Source organism: Teleopsis dalmanni, chromosome X (genome assembly GCF_002237135.1).
Source record: "Teleopsis dalmanni isolate 2A chromosome X, ASM223713v2, whole genome shotgun sequence".
NCBI classification, from domain to species: domain Eukaryota; kingdom Metazoa; phylum Arthropoda; class Insecta; order Diptera; family Diopsidae; genus Teleopsis; species Teleopsis dalmanni.
In genome coordinates this window covers 47,539,406-47,560,323 of record NC_051848.1, presented here as the reverse complement: position 1 = coordinate 47,560,323, position 20,918 = coordinate 47,539,406, and the positions used below count along the sequence as shown (strand labels likewise).

The following is a 20,918-nucleotide window of genomic DNA, read 5'->3' as shown; positions in this document are numbered from 1 at the left end:
TTATTTTTTTAATGATAATTGTTACGGTCCCTGATTTTAACAATTATTTCACTGGAATTGTTTATAACAAACAGGCAAAAAATTATAATGAAATATTGAAACAAATTCATCTTTAATAATATCAATTTATACTATTATTATTTTGTTATATCATTATTTTTACACTCATAAAATTGTAAAATTTAAGACTAAGAGAGGTTTTTCGGAAATTGTGAGGCCAATAACATATTTCGGGCTTTGAACCGAAATTACCTTCTGCTCAAAAAGTATTTTGTTGTTTGTTAACTACTCCTTAAGTAATAGACCATTTTCAAAAATTTTTCTTATGTTATGTTAGTACACCCTTTCTCGAAATATGGTACAAATTTGAGCGCCATCTGTCAGTTAGTTTGTTTACAGCAACTGTTAATGTGAGACTACCTCAAGTGCATTTAGCGATTTTTGCTATGGAAAATTCTTGTTGTACGCGATTTTTTAACCAAACACGGCACCACCACCATATTCTCCAGATCTGTATCCGTGTGACTTTTTTCTGTTCCCGAAACTCAACTTGCCCCTACGTGGTAAGTGTTTTGAGACGATTGAATCGGTACAAGAGAATTCGCTAAAGGAACTAAAAGCCATACCTGAACGGGCCTACGAAAAGTGTATGGAAGATTAGGTTAAGCGTTGGTATATGTATATCGCTTCAGAAGGAGCATATTTCGAAGGAAATAAAAAAAATTTGGAATAAAATTTAAGTTTGTGTGTTTAATTTACAAAATCCATTCCTTTAACAAAGGTGTCAGTGTGAACACCATTTTTCGTTTAAAATCAGTGAACATGTTTTATGCGTTGGTGTGAACAGCACTTTAAAATGAAGAATTCCGACAATGAACATTTTATTTTTTTCAAAATGAAAACAATAGTGATTATATACAAACCTTATCCATATATAGGAGTAAACTTTGAATTCAGAAATAAATGTTTGATTTTAAAAACATCTTACAAAAGTAAAATACAATTTAATGTGCTATTATTAAATAATATAAAATTATATTTGAAGTAGTTATAGTTATGATCTTGAAACTTAAAAACGTTGGCTATATTTCAGTTTAAAGATTAATATATTGTATTCCTATTCTACACAAATTTTACATAAAAATCATATTAAAAGGTAATACTAACTTACACGATATTTCATTTTTATTAGGTCATAATCTTAAATGTATTTAATATAAACACTATAATGATACCAAAAACATACATAAATGACAAATACGAGTATTATATATCTATATATATACAATGTTAGACTATATTCTACATTTAAAAGAAACAAAGTATACCATAACACCCAGTTAGTTTAACTCAAATTATTCCATTAAAGTGAACAATATGTATATATGCTTATTGTTACTAAATAACATTTTTATTGAAAGTGTTAATTGCAAACAAAGAAACCTTTCATTATGTATAAAATAAAAGAGAATATTCTATTATATATAATTATATTCGAAGCAAATCTGCTCAGATGTATATGTTCTAACATAATTTCTATGCATGTCTTGTAAATTGTGTATTGAATTCAGGCCTTGATTAGTTTACATTTTACCATGCGTTGCTTCTCGAGTTTAGTCATAGACGGTGCATTTCACCTTCCATTGTTGCCTGAAAGTAGTGGATTTATACAAAAAAAAAAATAATAGTTATAATAAAAAATGTTGTAAAAAAAAATTATTAAAAACATCTATTTATTAATAAACTTTTCCATTTTTTTTTAGTTAACAATTATATTGATTTTCTTGTATAGCATAGGCTTATTCATTCTGTGGTTCTAAAAATAAACGTATATGAAATATATTCGTAATTAAGACTTTACGAACTTTTTATTTTAATATACTGTTTGGATCTAGTCATTAGATATGATGTACTACATCATTCGAATATTCTCCACGGAACATCTTACAGTACTGGACCTACTGGATCTACTATATTTTTTGTTTACAATTAACTGTATATCTGTATTGAATGTATATACATTAAGACCGAAAAGTTTTCGGAAATTTTCATTTAAAATTCGCGCGCTGTATATTTTTCGATATTTTAAGTTTATGTAGTTTGGCAGCAATTAAGGACAATTACTATGCCAAAAATGAGCGCGATCTGTCAGACAGTTCGTTTACGGCAGCTGTTGAAACCAGTTCACCTCAGTAGTGCGTTGCGAAAAAAACAATGGAAAAAAATATTGAACAAAGAGTTTGCATCAAATTTTGTGTTTCGAACGAAATTTCGTGTGCAGAATCGTTGCGAATGCTACAAAAAGGCTTATGGGGAATCAGTTTTATCGAAAACTCAAGTTTATGAGTGGTACAAAGCCTTTCAGGACGGTCGTACGGCCGTCGAAGACATTTCGCAACGCACTACTGAGGTGAACTGGTTTCAACAGCTGCCGTAAACGAACTGTCTGACAGATCGCGCTCATTTTTGGCATAGTAATTAAGGACAGTGCTGCCAAACTACATAAACTTAAAATATCGAAAAATATACAGCGCGCGAATTTTAAATGAGAATTTCCGAAAACTTTTCAGTCTTAATGTAGGTATCGATATATGTTACACATATTATATTTTTATATTATTATATATTATACTTTATATGTTATATATTATATGTTATACATTATGTTTTATATATTGTATATTATTACATACATATATATTATATATCATATCATATCATATCATAACTACAACATAAATAATAAAAAACAAAAATAATTCTTAATAAATTAAAAATTATTTGAATATTAATTGATATTAATAGATATCATATGCATTATATTTATTATATTTACCATATACATTATATATAATATATATTTCGTTTTGTATATAAATATATTTTTAAGCGAATTTTGACGGTATTATACGATGCTTTGTCGGTACGTACTTGACTAATATTTTCATATTTTTAAGCGTCGACAGTTTAAAAATTGTTCGCATAAAAACAATCCTTCATTTAACCTCACAAGACTACAAATTCAATTAAAACAAGTCTCTTGATCTTGATATTTAATTCAGATCATCAAATGATGAAATTTTATGTCCAAGAAATCTCTCTAGAACAAAGCCAAAATAGTACGCATTGAGTGGTTTGTGGCATGTCTATATTTAATATATATCTTCAATTTCACGAAAAAAAACTTTTTGTGATCTGGTGGCGGTAGTGATAAATATCATGGTTTCGTTATTTTCAAAAAAGTACGGGCCTATTACACCTTTATGCCAAAGACCGCATTATGTACCGACTTTTTGTGAATGCAATATAATTATTTATTGTATAATAATTACTTGTGAAAGCTTTAATCAAGATGCAAAATTCGACAATTTTGTTTATTGACATATTCACTAAGCAAGACCGATTTGCATTATCAAACATTCTGCTATGGGAAAAATTGGTGACCAACCATTTTTTTATAGCAAGTTTTCACAATTTTAGATTTCATTCCTAATTATTTTTTCATTTTACGTGATTTTTAAACGATCCATATAGGAACATATGATGCTTTGGATGAGAGTTTTATGCGACATATTCACTGAAGCGATGACCTCAAATCAGGATCACGATATGAGTAATCCTATGGATTTATACTAGGTAATTACAAAATGTTCATTATTAAAAAATTAAATACTCTCTCCACGGTTACTTTCTAGTCAGAGTTATATCTATGAATTTGTACTAGGCGATTTCAAAATGTTCAATATTAAAAAATAAATACACTCTGAACGGTTACTTTCTAGTCAGAGAAATAGCCAATCAAAAGCTATTGATAATTAAAAACGAAAAACGAATCTTAAAAAGCTTAAAAGCTTAAAAATCGAACAGTGAGAACAATATATAAAAAGCAAATATAGTATCTACTTGACAGGGAACCAACTAATATTAATACTGAAACTTTATTAAAATAATTTTTAATTTGTAATTGACAATATAAGGGCTACCAAATATTAAAAATTTAAGAAACATGTTACTTAGACGATCATTTGATCTTCGATCGCAAAACATTTTAACTACCTTTTATTTGCTCTTCAAATTTTTGATGCAAGTATGTAATGAAGAGGGTCACTGGATCGTTAATATATTTATTTATAGTTCATTATTATAATTAATAATTATAATAATTATTATAATTAATAATTATAATAATTATTATAATTAATAATTATAATAACATTTTAATTTTATTATAAGAATATATAATTATTATAACATTATATTTAATAATTATAATAATATTATAGTTAATTTTTCTTTATTATTATTATTGTCATTAATTAATTATTATAATTAAATAATATTAAATGATTTTAATTATAATTTATTAGTATTAGTTTTATATTGTAATAAATTATAATTATTTAGTTAAAGGTATATATTCTTTGAAGAGAATACCTACCAATTTTAAAAACTTTATCTTTATTTTTAGAATCTATGATAAAAAATTAAAAATTGAGAGCAGAGTGTAATCCTAAAAGATGTTTGGAGATAAACTTAAGTTATTATAAGCCACTTACGCTAAATTAGAACCATTAGAATTTTAATTATTCTTTTCCATATATCATAAATTATTTGATTCATACTTTGTTTTTTAAAAATATTAAATAATAATAATAAAAGAATGTAATCATAAACTAACCAGGTATATAAGGCTGTTGATTATAGGACGACGGTGACGGTATTCGACTGTACTGATTATGATGATTTGATTCGCTGTGCGCCGTGCTATTATTGCGACTGTTACAGTTGTGATGAAGATTAATCGGCATGCCAGCACTATCCATTGGACTGATCGGTGTCATTTCACGATCTTCGATGTATATTTCGCTGCCATCATCTGGAACTTGACGATACTGTGACCAAGGCCATGAAGCAATAGCTGAAAGTATTACTGCCTCAACAGCACAAACACAGCCAATTATCTACAAATACATAAACATATTTTAATATATTTCTAACCAATTTTAAAGTATGGTAATTGGTAATTTACTTACAGCTGAAGTAAACAATGTATCTTTCGAATGTTTAGATACCCAAGTAAATTCTTCAGCAAACAAGATCATGTGCATTAACAATGTGGAGCTCACAATAAATATTAAACCAATAGTCAGATACATCCACGTATTCTATTAAAAGCATTGGTACAAATTTGGAAAAAGTACTAGTTTTATATAGAAAACTTACAATTTTAGTCCAATTAAATGGAAACATCAGTGCTATATGTGAAATGTCAAGAAATAACATTAGACAAGTAATGAGGAATGAGAAAAGCGCACAGAAGACCATTAACCTTAATCGTCCAATAAGTGGCAGTAAAAAGAGGCCAACTTGAACTGTGCCTGCGGAACATTCGCAAGCTAAACAAGCGGCGGAGGATAACTATAAGAAGAATTTTTAAAAATATCAGAAAAATTTTTTTGGTTTGAAAAAAAATATTCAACAGCGAGTGATTATAATTACCACCAACAGAATTCGCACAATCCCTGTAGGCGTTTTCAAATGTTGCGGATCACAGTGAAGGGCTACGCCCCATGGCAGTGGCGTTTGGCCGCTGCGTTGTTTATAATTGGCGTGCGAGTCCCATGACGTGCACGTTCCCAGCGGCGACTCTAAGGGTAATGAAAGTTCTCCAGCCCTGCTGCCAGCTATTTCAAAATCCTGCTCATCATCGAGCTGACAGCAGACCGGTTCAAGATCACGTATTTCGTCCAGAAGGAGTTCTATCTCGTCCGTTCCATATAGATCAGATACAGACGGTATATAACGTTGAAGTTGTTGCATTTCCCGCTGCGGGGGATGTCCCACATCACCGGATCTTGTGCGAAATATTTATATATTCGAAAATTCCAAAATAGAATAAATATACGTTTTGAAATTCTTTAAACACTTGCGGCTACCAACTCTCTTAATTGAAGCTAATTCAAGGCAAACCAGTTACGAGTAAAATTATTTAATTGATTCCCTTGAATCAATGAACTAGCAACAAACATTTTATATCAATTCGTTTTGAGACCTAAAACGAGAAATAAAGTAGGACGATTAAAAATGTTATTTTAAGCATATATAAAATTTAATATCTTAATATATATTTTTGATTAAATTTAGTAGAAGATTCAAATACAAAATAACTCAATATTAGTATTTTCTAATATAAACTATATAAAATAATTAAGGTGATTATGATAGTGATTGCTATAGGTCTTGAAATTGTGTTATAAGCGTTATTGTAATGTAAAAAAAACACTAAATACAAAACAGTGTACAACAAAATAAAGTTTTTTAAACAAACAAAAACTATTCTTCTAAATGATATCTCTCCATAGAGATCCTCCCTAAAACTACAAAAAGGAGTAGACAATATCGCTTAATAGATGAAGGAAAAGAAAATTAAGCCCAATGAAATGAAATCAGTCACTATATTCTCTCTTAATTGAGAAACTCGCCCTTCCATCACAACCAACGAGGTTGGACTTCGATAAAAAATAACATTGAGAACACATATATTCTCCAAACATAAGTCACTTACCCTAAAAGTTACAAATTTGTACTGGCCAATAAATTCTAAGTCGTAACTCTCAATTAACTAAATTACTACTATATATCGCTGTGTAAACATAGTAGGAAACCTTGGATGTCCAATAACAAGGATTCAAAAATGATATCGTAAACCAAAACTATATCCAATAGTTGAAACAATGTCAGAATCAGTACCACAAGCCAATCTTCCCTTTCTTCTAGTTCCCATTTTCCAAGTGAGCTTCATTAAATGTTGATAACAGATTTTTCGTGGATAAAAAAACAAACCTACTAATCAATCTGTCATTTTTGATTAAACTAGCCTTAAAGATCGTAAATAGTATATAACACTTAAATTCCATATAACATGTACTAAAATAGTTGGTGTAGGCCAAACTGTTTGGCCGTTTTTGAGGGAACTAGAAAATCACTCAGTTGGTACAATCAGGCTTATGAATTAGGGAGTCTAATAAATCATAAGTGCAACAAACACAATTAGGACTATTTATGAAATGATTGAACCAGTTTCTTAATATGCTCCTAAGATCTAGTGTCATCACTCTGTGGTCAAAAATTCGAAGTAATTCTTATTCTCGAACTTTCTTCTAAAAAATATTTATCCAAACACTGTTTTATTAACGTACATCCTCGGTGTCCAGATAAAATCACAATTTGGTATTTGACACAAATTCTTAGTTCAACAAGGCTGCCTTTTCAATTTGGAACATAAGCCCATATGCAATAGGGACTTTTAACCACACCTACCGAACTATATGCCACAAAATGAGCTTAATTTAGTACCACGACTTCAGTGACATTTTTTGAACAAAACTATCATTCAAAACATCTGGTGTCTATTTGAAAGTTTGACCATTTGGTCTAAAGGTGTGATGGGTCTGTACTTTCATGAGAATGGCAAAAATATGACCCAAACTGTTAATTCTAAACTACCATATTTTACTAGCATAAAATTGAAAATAAGGATATCGAGTATATTTAGTTTCAACAAAATGATGGTATATGTCACACAGCATATCTTGTTTTGATATTATAAATAATTACCATGATTATGTGATTTACCGGTACTGATTTTTTTATGGAGCTATGCAAAAGATTATAACCCTATAATCCTCAAACCAAGGTTATTTGGCTTACTGAACTGTTTTTGTGGTGTTGCGCAAAGGATTGTATCGCATACAACTCAAACTCACAACGATTCGAAGACGAACATTTGTCAAGTTGTGTCTGAGCTTTTGTCGACTGAATTCTTCTGGGGTAAAGAAGGATTCAGTACTATAAGTTGTCTCATAAAAGACAATTGAATGTTTTAGCACCGAATGGCAAGACTCAAATAACATATGAAATAAAATTTGATCTCTACTAAAACAGTAGTTTTTATTCAGAAATTTATTGAAAGTAGACAGAACACCAACTTTACATTTAAAAATAATTGTACCGTTCAGATTGGTAGTAATGTGTGATTGGACCAGAAAAAATACGCAAAAATTCGTAACATGAAACAACACTCAGGAGAATTTTAGTACAAAAAGAGAGGAATCATATATCCTGTGCCTAACGTTTCTGAAAGTAATAATACCATAGGTGAGTTTTACTCAAGCAGCATCGAAAATGTCATAAAAAAATTTAAAACAAAAAAACTGATCCAATAATGAAAAAACAATACAACCAGAATATTTTGTCCTACGATGGTGAAGGTTGGATTGTTATGCTGGATTCACACTGGGTTCACACGAGAGTTATGTTTGTAATTGTAGCTGTCAAAAATTTTCATTTTTCAAGGAAAGCAACAACAATTGACAGTTAAAATTAAAAACATGACAGCTAAAATTACAAACAATATTCTCGTGTAAACCCAGTATTAAATGCTTTGACTTTGCGAACAAAAGCAACTTTTGTTTCCTCTAAAAATATATTTTTAAAGTCGGTCTAAAGGTCGTTTAATTAAACATGTTATTTTGAAAACTAAAAATATCATTTAATTTAAACTAATTATAAGTATAAATGATTTAATTTATAACAACTAATTGAACTCACGCTTATAATCCACTTACCTTGTTTAAACACAGCACTTCATTATAAGGACCCCAACTTGAAGCATACCGCGCTGCACTCATAATGTACATGTTGTGGACTTCCATAGCTTTTGCGAAACGTATCTTGAAGATTCTTCCATTTGCTTCAAGCCAAACCCACTGAAATTTAAAAATAAAAGAACATGTATTTCATAAGATTTTCTTTTTTTAGATATTAAAAAAAAGGAAATACTTTTAGATACTCGTGCTATATAATGATTTATAAAAAGTAATGATCTATTTCTATTTCTACTGACAACGGGTTTAGTTTTTTCTCAAAAACAAAAAATATGTACCCTTAATAAGCACTTTTAATGAACCTTAGCTGATATTGCTATAGATTTATCAGATCTCTGCGTTATGTCATCCAACCAATTGAGCTTACCTACATATTACTCGCCTATTATAATACTAACTGTTTGGAATACAAACGGCGGCTTTTGATAATGTCCAACACCAAATTTATTTATAAATTTATTTATATTTTTCTTAATATTAATATAGTGTTACATACTTTTATTAAGTCGTTTCTATACTTTATTTTACTTAAAGTAAAATATATAAACTGTAAACTTTTGTGTTCTTCAGTAATTTCAAAAATTATTAAAAAGAAAAATGCAAAAAAGTTTAAAGAGGTTTTTCGAACAGTAGTGAACTACAACAACAAAAATTTTATTTTTTATATTATTTTAATTAATAGATTTTTGGCTGACCATACAGCTGTTTCGAGTATTGCCAAATACCCATCATCAGTGGTTTTGGAAATAATTATTGTATTTAATTATTCGTAAATAATTATTTTTGAGACTGCAAGTACCAGGAATCGAACTCGGGTCCTGCCAAATGTGAAAAAAAAGTTTAATCAAATTTGTCTTAATATTAAGATGACAAGTCTTTACTAAACTTCGAAAGGACATTCAATAGACGTTCAATGGACTTCAATCACATCACATAAACGCATGTGATAAAAATAGTGCTGTAAAGCACTTTTTTCACTTATGGCGTAATATGTATCAAATCATAACTTTTAATAATTTTTCGTTGTTATAAACAACTCAAACCACGCCTCACACAAGTACAGGATTTGGAAATATGATTTTTATTTAAAATAACTAGTAATGTTTAAAATAAAAAAACTACAAAAATTACAAATTTACTGAAATAATATATTTTTTAGACACCAAAAACTAAAAATAGATTAAGCAACTTTTTCTTCCCTAAGAACCTGAAAGGCAAAAGGCTACTAAAAACTATGGCACCCAGTTGGGTATAACCTCAAGAAACCATTATGAGTAAAAAGCTTTAACATCAGTTAAAATCTTTGTCAGTTACTCTCTGCAAGTGAATTAATATGTTGACAATTTTAGTCAGTTGAATTGCTTGCTCAGCAGTACTTTCATGCTTGATATGACAAAATTTGATCATCATTCAACCAATTGCGTTCTGTAGATCCTGTATGTATAGAGTGGCGTTCGTCACGATCGGAAATATATATAGAGATGCAAATATTTGTTTCCTTCCTTTCCCAAATCGAGTATACTCTATTTGTTTGTGGTAAGCTTCTTTCATCTTACGTGGACACGTGTAACAGAAAAAATCGTTCTTGGAAATCAATGTCTTTATCCTCACATGACCCAGTCCAGTCTTCGATTGATGTCACGCAAGCAGAGGTCCATCTTATTTTGACATAAGTCTCGCAAGTTCTTTGCTACTGCTGCAAACTACGCCCTCATTTTTTAACTTTCTTGTTTTGTGGAATTATTAAACTGACATTTATGTCTGGATGTGTTACTTGGTTATGTATAGTAATTTACACCACCTTGTTCATAGAGTTCATAGAAGAACACAAGAACTGTAGACTTATAGTTTGTTGCAGTGAATGAACACTACTTTTTCTAAGATGATTTTGTTTTCTCAGTAATGGATAAGGATTTAATACTTATAGAATAAAATAACTGAAATTTCTACGTAATAATGGTGATCTGTTAGTGTCAATAACTACAATATCAATTTATTATTCAATTCTTCCGTGTTATTCAGAAGCTACAAATATTTATTATTTTTTGATCATATTTTTTTATTAATACTACAAAACCATAGCCATGATCTGAACTTACTTTATTGTTTAAAATGTTGATCAGTGATAGTGGCATTAAGCTGCTCGACGACCCAGTATCACAAACCACTTGCATCGAATTCTTTTCAATAAAGACCCAGACTTTGTCAAATTAAAGTCTTCAACACCTTTAACACTAAAAATAGAAGAATCATATGTTAGTTTGTTGTCTACAGAATTAATTGATTTGGTTGATCTAGGTATATTATATATTTTGATAACAACCTATATGTAATAATAAATTGTGTTTTTATATTAGCTTTGCATTCGAAAAAGATATACTGTCAATTACTTCAAGAGATTTTGTACTGTCAATTCCCTGGACAATATTATTGATATATTTCGTTTCACTACTCTCAAAATAGGGGAGATCTCAAAATGGGAGAACGTGAATACACCCGCAGACCTAACTTTTTCTAAGGTCCATATTCTATCCGTACAATTATCCCAAATCCTGTTTTAGAACAGAAAGAGGTAGCTGATGAGATATTAACCGGATTAACTCTGAATGCTGGAATGAACAAGAATACGTATAACACACATTTCTGTTTGCTTTAACAAGTACATCACAATATAGCCTTTTGAATTACAATATTATACTGAACTCTATCTTATCGTCGATCAGGACAAATGTGTGAAACGACGAAAGCGGATACAACCTAGTCTGGAGAAATTGTGAAATCCGTTCATGGAATAAGATGAAGATTGATTCGTAAAAAATATAACTCAGGTGCTACAGTTACTCATCGTTTTACAACGCTGTAAAAGGTGATAGTGAAATACTAGCTATCAATAATAGAATGGAAGAGCGTATATTAATAAGTTATATTCATCCGAATCCAATTGATGGAAAATTGATAGAAAATTCGTTCTTGCTGATTTAACCAGTGTTAAGAAGGATGCTGGTTAAATAATGGTGAACACCATTCGAATAGATTCTAATAAAATCGCTTTAGAAAAATCTTTAATATTATTAATTTATTTCCCTTGGTTGGTGGTCCCAGCTCAAAACGATATTGCTAAACTAGCCAGACGAGGTACTAATATTTCTGAACGTAAAGAGAGGCGATATCGCAATACTTATCGTAATGTGTAAATAATAATTGTAGAACAATATTATTAGAATGACCAATTCGTTCAATTCAAACGAATACATTTATTTGAAGTCTTAGTTAAGATTGCTGAGACTTAGTAAAATCAAAGAATTTACTCAGTGTAACAAGAGTAGAGCAGAGTAGTTTAGGGTTGTGGCTTGTTTAACCGGTCAGTTACTAATCACCAGTCACTTTTATCTGAAATAATATCAGGACTCGGAATGCAAAAAGAAACACATGTTTTTTGAAGATCTTTAGAGTCGAATATATCATTTAGAGTCATTTTAATTTCACACAAATATCAGTTAACGATTAGTGAGCTTATGAAATCTACATTTGACAAGATTTTAGAATGGACTAAGAGCAAGAACTTACAAGTTAATCACACCAAAGTAAACCTTGTTCTACATACAAAAAGAAAAAGGATAAGTAAGAAATGTAATCAGTGTTCTCAGATTAAGGTATGGAATCTATGGATTATATACACACCACAATATTGATGAAATTAAAAAAATGGGTAATGGTCTGGCCAAGACTAATTTCATATCAGCTACAAACTATATTCAATCAACACCAGACTTTGAAATTAATCCTATAGGTTAAAGCTGAGTGTTGGAGTTTTGTGATAAACTGCTGTAAAGTTTCCATCTAAATGGATAGTTCAAAGATTGAGAGAAGCACGAGGCGGATTTTGGCCCGAGGTGCATCTTGGTAGGGCAGTTCATAAATCCTGAAATTTTTTTTAAACTGAGACATATACAATTGAAAAAGCGGATGGGTTAATACGTGGTTTAAAATGGTTTTAACTGTACTATTGTATTAATGGTTGGGAACTTATAAGTAAATGTTGTTCAGATATTTAGTTAGACACCAACTTAAATCAGAAAAAAAACTACTTAAACGATATCTTAGGTTAATGAAACCAATATCAATAGAATATTTGTTTTAAGAAAAATTTATTTCTGAACTTTATTATTGCGATTAGATTAAATAACAAATCCGCTGTTATGAATATGATTATTTAGATTAGCGTAATATGATTAGCTTCTTACTGGGTATTACTTCTTTCTGGGTACATATTAACCAATTGTGAATACAGAAATAAATTGACAAAAACATAAATGTCTCGCAAAGCTACACATCGCTCGTAAAATTTAAAGTGAATATATCTAATAGTTTATATTGACGAATAATGACTTATCCGCCTTCTGATACGTATTGAGCTCGACAGCCACAATATCTCAAATACGTTAAATTCTTTTATTTTTCATATGAAATTTAAATTTTACAACTTATCGTTATATTCTTAACGATTTATCGAATAAATACATAATGGGGAATATGTCTATACTACGTAAGTCAACTTTACCACATGCCTTATCTGCCATCAAGAACTACTTGCAATTCAAATCGTTTCAAGCCTTTCGCGTTCATGCTCAATTGCTAATAAATTTTATAAGCGTTGAGCTTATATTGCATTATTTTCCACATAAATTGCTTCAAAATACTTATTAATAAAAGCGGCAGATTGTCTGAAAAAATAAAAGTACTTAATAATATCAACAACATAGTACCAGATGTGAGTGGTTGTGTACTTGAAAAATCATAAATGAAGCTTACAAGATTAACCGGTCAAAATGTTTACGAGAGACGTTTTATGAGTAGTTAAAATTATTTTCTTTTAACTGAATTTTAAATATTTAAATTTTATTGCAGTTTAATTGTTATTTTGAATTTTAGTTGACTAGCAAAGAAATCTTTTTTAACTGTCAGAGATAGATAGGCTCTTAAAGGCCATGTTATGCAGAAAGTTGGATAATTATTGGAATTGGCCGGATAATTAGAAAATTATATTATATATATTTGGTATATTCAAATTATTACTTGTTCTGGTGTTACAAAATTATTGAGACTGTAAAATCTTTAAATCAAATGAATGCGTGACTTAGTTGGGATCCTTTAGATCTAGCATAAAAAATACTACTTCCAGAAAGGTGAAAAAGGTATTGGATCAAAACAGAAAACATATAATTCTATTTTACTTTTACCAAATAACTTATTAACTATTTAAGGAAAGCATAAGCTTTCTATTAGGGAACGAATTATTATTTTGAACTTTAGTCAACACATTTATATTAATGCTATAAATGATTCAAAAGAATCTTCAACACTCTAACAAAGCATAGAATCTATCTTATATATCTATCTTATGTTACTAATGGAACTCAATAGTGAAACAATTTGAAGCATTAATATGCTATATTTAAGCACTTTGGTAATGTATTTACCACATCGAGTTCTAAGTTTTATTTTGTAATGTAGTTTTGTTGTGACTCAGTTAGATATTTTTCGTGTCCAGTAAGATGAAAAAGGTATTGGATGAAAACAGAAAACATATAATACTATTTTACTTTTATCAAATAACTTATTAACTATTTAAGGAAAGCATAAGCTTTCTATTAGGGAACGAATTATTATTTTGAACTTTAGTCAACACATTTATATTAATGCTATAAATGATTCAAAAGAATCTTCAACACTCTAACAAAGCATAGAATCTATCTTATATATCTATCTTATGTTACTAATGGAACTCAATAGTGAAACAATTTGAAGCATTAATATGCTATATTTAAGCACTTTGGTAATGTATTTACCACATCGAGTTCTAAGTTTTATTTTGTAATGTAGTTTTGTTGTGACTCAGTTAGATATTTTTCGTGTCCAGTAAGATGAAAAAGGTATTGGATGAAAACAGAAAACATATAATACTATTTTACTTTTACCAAATAACTTATTAACTATTTAAGGAAAGCATAAGCTTTCTATTAGGGAACGAATTATTATTTTGAACTTTAGTCAACACATTTATATTAATGCTATAAATGATTCAAAAGAATCTTTAACACTCTAACAAAGCATAGAATCTATCTTATATATCTATCTTATGTTACTAACGGAACTCAATAGTGAAACAATTTGAAGCATTAATATGCTATATTTAAGCACTTTGGTAATATATATATCACATCGAGTTCTAAGTTTTATTTTGTAATGTAGTATTTTTTGTGACCCAGTTAACCCAGTAAGGTGAAAAAGGTATTGGATCAAAACAAAAAACATATAATTCTATTTTACTTTTACCAAATAACTTATTAACTATTTAAGGAAAGCATAAGCTTTCTATTAGGGAACGAATTATTATTTTGAACTTTAGTCAACACATTTATATTAATGCTATAAATGATTCAAAAGAATCTTCAACACTCTAAGAAAGCATAGAATCTATCTTATATATCTATCTTATGTTACTAACGGAACTCAATAGTGAAACAATTTGAAGCATTAATATGCTATATTTAAGCACTTTGGTAATGTATTTACCACATCGAGTTCTAAGTTTTATTTTGTAATGTAGTTTTGTTGTGACTCAGTTAGATATTTTTCGTGTCCAGTAAGATGAAAAAGGTATTGGATGAAAACAGAAAACATATAATACTATTTTACTTTTACCAAATAACTTATTAACTATTTAAGGAAAGCATAAGCTTTCTATTAGGGAACGAATTATTATTTTGAACTTTAGTCAACACATTTATATTAATGCTATAAATGATTCAAAAGAATCTTCAACACTCTAACAAAGCATAGAATCTATCTTATATATCTATCTTATGTTACTAACGGAACTCAATAGTGAAACAATTTGAAGCATTAATATGCTATATTTAAGCACTTTGGTAATATATATATCACATCGAGTTCTAAGTTTTATTTTGTAATGTAGTATTTTTTGTGACCCAGTTAACCCAGTAAAGTGAAAAAGGTATTGGATCAAAACAAAAAACATATAATTCTATTTTACTTTTACCAAATAACTTATTAACTATTTAAGGAAAGCATAAGCTTTCTATTAGGGAACGAATTATTATTTTGAACTTTAGTCAACACATTTATATTAATGCTATAAATGATTCAAAAGAATCTTCAACACTCTAAGAAAGCATAGAATCTATCTTATATATCTATCTTATGTTACTAACGGAACTCAATAGTGAAACAATTTGAAGCATTAATATGCTATATTTAAGCACTTTGGTAATATATTTACCACATCGAGTTCTAAGTTTTATTTTGTAATGTAGTATTTTTTGTGACCCAGTTAGATATTTTTCGTGTCCTAAACTAGAACTTTTATGTAAAAATAGACTCTGTTACTGATTGTTTTTAAAATCATTATTCTGTTTACTTTTCAATTCAATAAATATGTATATGAAATCTCTCATATTTTATTCGTAATAATAAAATTAGTAACACATTTATAGTTAATTTCTGTGGAGATAATAATAGTAATCTAGATAACATGCAACGACGCAGATATATGTTAATTTTATTCTATATGCACCTGAAGACGTGCTTACTGTAGGTTGTGTTTGGTGCAAGAGTGCAAGAAAGCAGAATTTTAAAAAAATTCTTCAGTTTTAAACTACACAATTACAGACTATAACTATTTGAAAGTTGGCAACACTTACTGCACTGCATTAAGTTTGCAGTACGCTAGCCAGATATGTATCAAGGGGATATACTATAAAATATTTTTACCGAAATTACTCACTCCATAGTTCACTAAAGTATTTATAATAATTTGATAATATATTTGTATTTTTTGATACAAATATATTTGATAATTGATTTGATATTAATTTTTGTTTTATTTTTGGTTATTTGATTTTGATAACTTAATTTGATATTAAGTTTATTTGTTGAATTTTTTTTTATAGCTCACTTAATTAACTATAAAAATAAAAATTTATGATTTATATATATATTTTTATATATATATGTAATAATTAATGGTGTATATTCTTTTTAGACCGTGTGCGAGTTCGAGTAAATTGATGGGATTGAAGGTAATAGTAAATTATGTCGGTATAGCAGCGAATGTAGGTATTTGCCAGAATTTCGAGTAGGGTAAATTAGATAAAAATTAGGTAAATTACGTGTGAACATTGTGAAAATTTTATAAGATGTTTAATAAATAAATAAATAAATTTGAAAACTTTTAACCAAAAAAAATAAATAAGTGCAATAAATATATAAATAAATATTTACATAAATGCAGTGCAAAAAATCCCTAGGTAATTTCAATTTACCTTACCTCAGTTTTTTCTCTGCATAAAAATTAAAACTAACTCTTCTGTCTTCTATTATTCTATAGTAGGTTTTTGAAGTTAGCTAGTTTTTACAATTAAAAATATTGTAGGTTTCATGTTCAAAATTTCTAGTTAATATTAATAATAATTTTGTTTTTTTACGGGCTATTTGGTCAGTAGTTAAATAATAAACTTTTGAAAAAAATTTTTATTTTTTTTTAAGATTTTATTTGAACCGATATTTCGACTGTAATCTATAGTCATCATCGATGATCTTTTAAAAGAAAATAAAAATTTTTTTAAAATGTTTATTATTTAACTATTGAACAATTAGCCCGTAAAAAACAAAATTATTATTAAAAATATTTGGTTATTAAAACAATAAATTATTAGTTAATATTAATGCTAAAATATAAAAATAAATATATATCACAATTGTATGATATTTTTTACCTTGCGATTGCGTTGTCTTGTCAAGGAGAGGATTAAAGGCGCATGAACACACCACTGTTAATTTGATATGATAATGTGGCAGCATTTGAAAATTGTTTACTATTAAAAATTTTTTTAAATAACAATTAAAAATCAAGTAAAAATATTAGAAATATATTTTATATAGTATATATATACTTTGTTATTTTTCGGGTTTATTCATAATACCATCGATGCGAAATTTTCGTGACTTATCGGCCAAAAATTTGATCAAGTAATTTTCAAATAATATTGTTAAACAGTATTATTTATTTTTATTATCAAAAGTTATATTTTATCTATAAAACACGCTTATTAATTAATTGAGTACTTCGTAGATGACATTCGAAGATGATCAAAATATTGGAATATAATTCAAATAAATAAAAATTTAAAACATATTCTTAAAAATGATGTCATTATTTAAACGACCAATTAATTAGCTTGTGCAATAATTAACAAATTAATTAATTAAAAATTTAGATTTAGAAAATTTAAATTTTATCTAAATTAATAAAAATGTTCGAAATCAGCTGATTTTTGTTTTGATTTTAAATATCCTCTACACATAAAAAGTTGGATATATTCACGCAAGAGCTGTGCACTTTTGCACTTCTGCGCGGTGCAAAACCTATCGTGAATGGCCTTATTATTTTTTAATTTCGCTGCATGCAGAGTTCTGCACATCTGTTTTGGCCGTAAGGGCTTAAAATGACATGATTCGTGTTATTTCTTTGAAAAATTCTCTTCATCTTGTCTGTCTTTCTTATACATACATATATACAAGACACTGCTGTGTCTTATTAGAGTGGAAAGGTAATCAGATGTTTTTAATAGCTTAAGGTGTAGCGCTTGCGAATATAAATTATTAAAAAACAAAAAAAAAGTAGGGCTAATTTTATTTTTATTTTTTTTCTTGTAATTTTAAAAGATTAGATTTTGTGTACATATATGCACTATTTTTAACTTTAATAATAGTAAGAATACAGTACTAAATAAAATCAGGATAAAAGGACGAAAGAATACTAAACTCTCAATGATAGTTACTTTTGGTAAATATCTTTGGTAAAACAGTTTTTTTTATAATGTAAAAATATTAAAAATAGTAAAATAAGAGCAAACAAATATAATTTGAATAACAGACATTTTATTTTTAAAATATACATTTGTATATATGTTATAGTAATATAGCAAAATATTTTACAATTAATTATAAAAGTATAAATAAATAGGAAACTGCTTATCTAAACATGTGCTAGTATGTAAATAAATAATACTGAAGAGTATATCTACTAGAGTATGTGTCTGAGTATATGTATATGTGTATATGTGAAGTTTGCACTTGACCCACCTTTTTTGCAGCTGCAGGTTAAAGCACGTTTTTATAGAGGACGATGTGTGTAGTTTTGTTGAGTTTTGTTCAATCAACGAAAACAACAACAACTATTACAAAGATTTACAAAATTAATTTCGAACCCAAAACATGTACAAATACCAATTCAAACGTCATTACTAAAAATGATTCTCACACCATTTGCCTGTACACTTGTTTTCATGTGTGTGTGGGAGGAAACGAATTATGCTTTTTCATTCATTTCCTATTTTTTTTTTTCATCGATTCATAAACATGGATTCGTACATAAATATACAAATTAATATATTAAATTCATTTAGATTTTACATTGTATAGCACAAAAAAGAAACTTTAAAACGTTTCACTTTTATATTATTGTGTTTTATTTAATTCATTTATTTTAACTTCTTTACAATTTAAACTTTTACCCAGTTTTGTTGTTTGTTGGTTTGATTTTTAGAAAAAACTATGTTGATAGTATTTTAAGTTCATTTACTTTTTGCAATAGTGCTCGACTTTGTTCCTTTTTATTTAATTATACAAAACGGCAAGAATATTCAATATTAGGGCATAATTAAATGTTTCTTTTGTTTTTTATACATTTTTGTTAGGGCCCTTCTTTAGGGGAAGCTTGCCACTTAAACTTCAATAAAAATTTTAGTGGCTCATACGTAGCATTTTGTTTTGAACTCCTACTAACGACAATTGAGCACAAGGACTATAGAACATAACATAGAATATAACGAAAATATGTTGTTCTTTACTTTTATTTCATTTTACTCCATTTCATTTCAATTTTAAAGCGTATAACACAAAAAATATTTGTATGAATTAAATTTTTATTTACTCATTCAAAAATACTATAATTACACGTTGGCCTGCACAAACTAAAACTTTGTACTTTATTATTCGATTGTGGCTTGCGTTGTTTTTGTATTTTATTGGATTTTATTGGATTTTATTGTATTTTATTGAATTTTATTGAATTTTATTGTTGTTTATAACGAAACTGTTTAAAATTTATTGTAATTTTTTAATAAAATGTATATATTTGACATCAAGAGACTACACAAAAAACATGAAAAATTATGTTAAACAAATTCCGCAACAGCAGCACAGCGCACCAAATCACCAACTACCACACACACGAACATCAACACCAATACTCACCAAGCAAAGACCTGATTCCCATTCACCATGCTTGTGCTTCAATTTTTTCAGCAATGCTCACACATTCAAACAAATTTTGTGCTCATTATCCTTTATTGGATATTCGGTAGAGTGCTTGTTCATGTTGTTGGTATTGTTGCATAAGCTCTTTGCTTAGTAGGCATACGAGTGTATTTTTATTAAACATGGAACGGCTGCAGTTAAGCTTGTGAACATAGAATTTTTCTCTTCTCTACAGTTCTGTACAATCTAAGAGCACATATTATTGCAAGATAAGTTAAAGTTTTTATAGGACGTCAGTCAAATAGAGCAACTTGATGGTGTGAAAGCACGCTGATTTGAAAAAGCTTTGATATGTCTTGCGTGCATCATATGTGGTGAATTATCCAACTAAAACCTGTAATGTATGAAAAGGATAACAACTTCTTTGTGATATGGAGACAGAAACTTTTATTGCATTTGAAGTTATCGAAACAGTGCAATATTGCAGCATTGTTGGCATTAAGAGCAACAACATGAAACATTAGTGTTGCAAAATTGTTTAAAATTATTTATTATTTTGAAAAATTATATATCATAATAGATTATATGATATTTATTTAATGGAAAAATTTCGAACAGTAGTGAGCTACAACAACAAATATTATTTTTATATTATTTTAATTAATTGAATTTTTGGCTGACCATACAGCTGTTTCGAGTATTGCCAAATACCCATTATCAGTGGTTGTAGAAATATTTCTTGTATTTAATTATTCGTAAATAATTCCTTTGAGACTGCAAGTACCAGGGATTAAATACCACAGTTTAGGTTAAGGTAAAATAAGACACTTCTGTCATATTGACATTAAAATCAAATTTAATTTGTTTAATATTTCATAATATAACATTTTTTATAATATTATTATAATT

General features: G+C 28.3%; 1 protein-coding gene across 1 annotated transcript; it reads right to left on the bottom strand.

Annotated features, from left to right (window-relative positions):
• Nucleotides 1–1,342: 1,342 nt before the first annotated feature.
• On the bottom strand, nucleotides 1,343–19,176 carry LOC119688910. The gene is made up of 8 exons (XM_038103579.1): nucleotides 18,834–19,176; nucleotides 10,766–10,900; nucleotides 8,628–8,768; nucleotides 5,500–6,052; nucleotides 5,224–5,418; nucleotides 5,034–5,165; nucleotides 4,679–4,961; nucleotides 1,343–1,650 (listed from the first exon to the last, which is right to left on the bottom strand). Exons 4-8 carry the CDS (start codon nucleotides 5,818–5,820, stop codon nucleotides 1,634–1,636), a joined length of 948 nt encoding a protein of 315 aa, XP_037959507.1. The 5' UTR covers nucleotides 5,821–6,052; nucleotides 8,628–8,768; nucleotides 10,766–10,900; nucleotides 18,834–19,176; the 3' UTR covers nucleotides 1,343–1,633.
• Nucleotides 19,177–20,918: the final 1,742 nt, after the last annotated feature.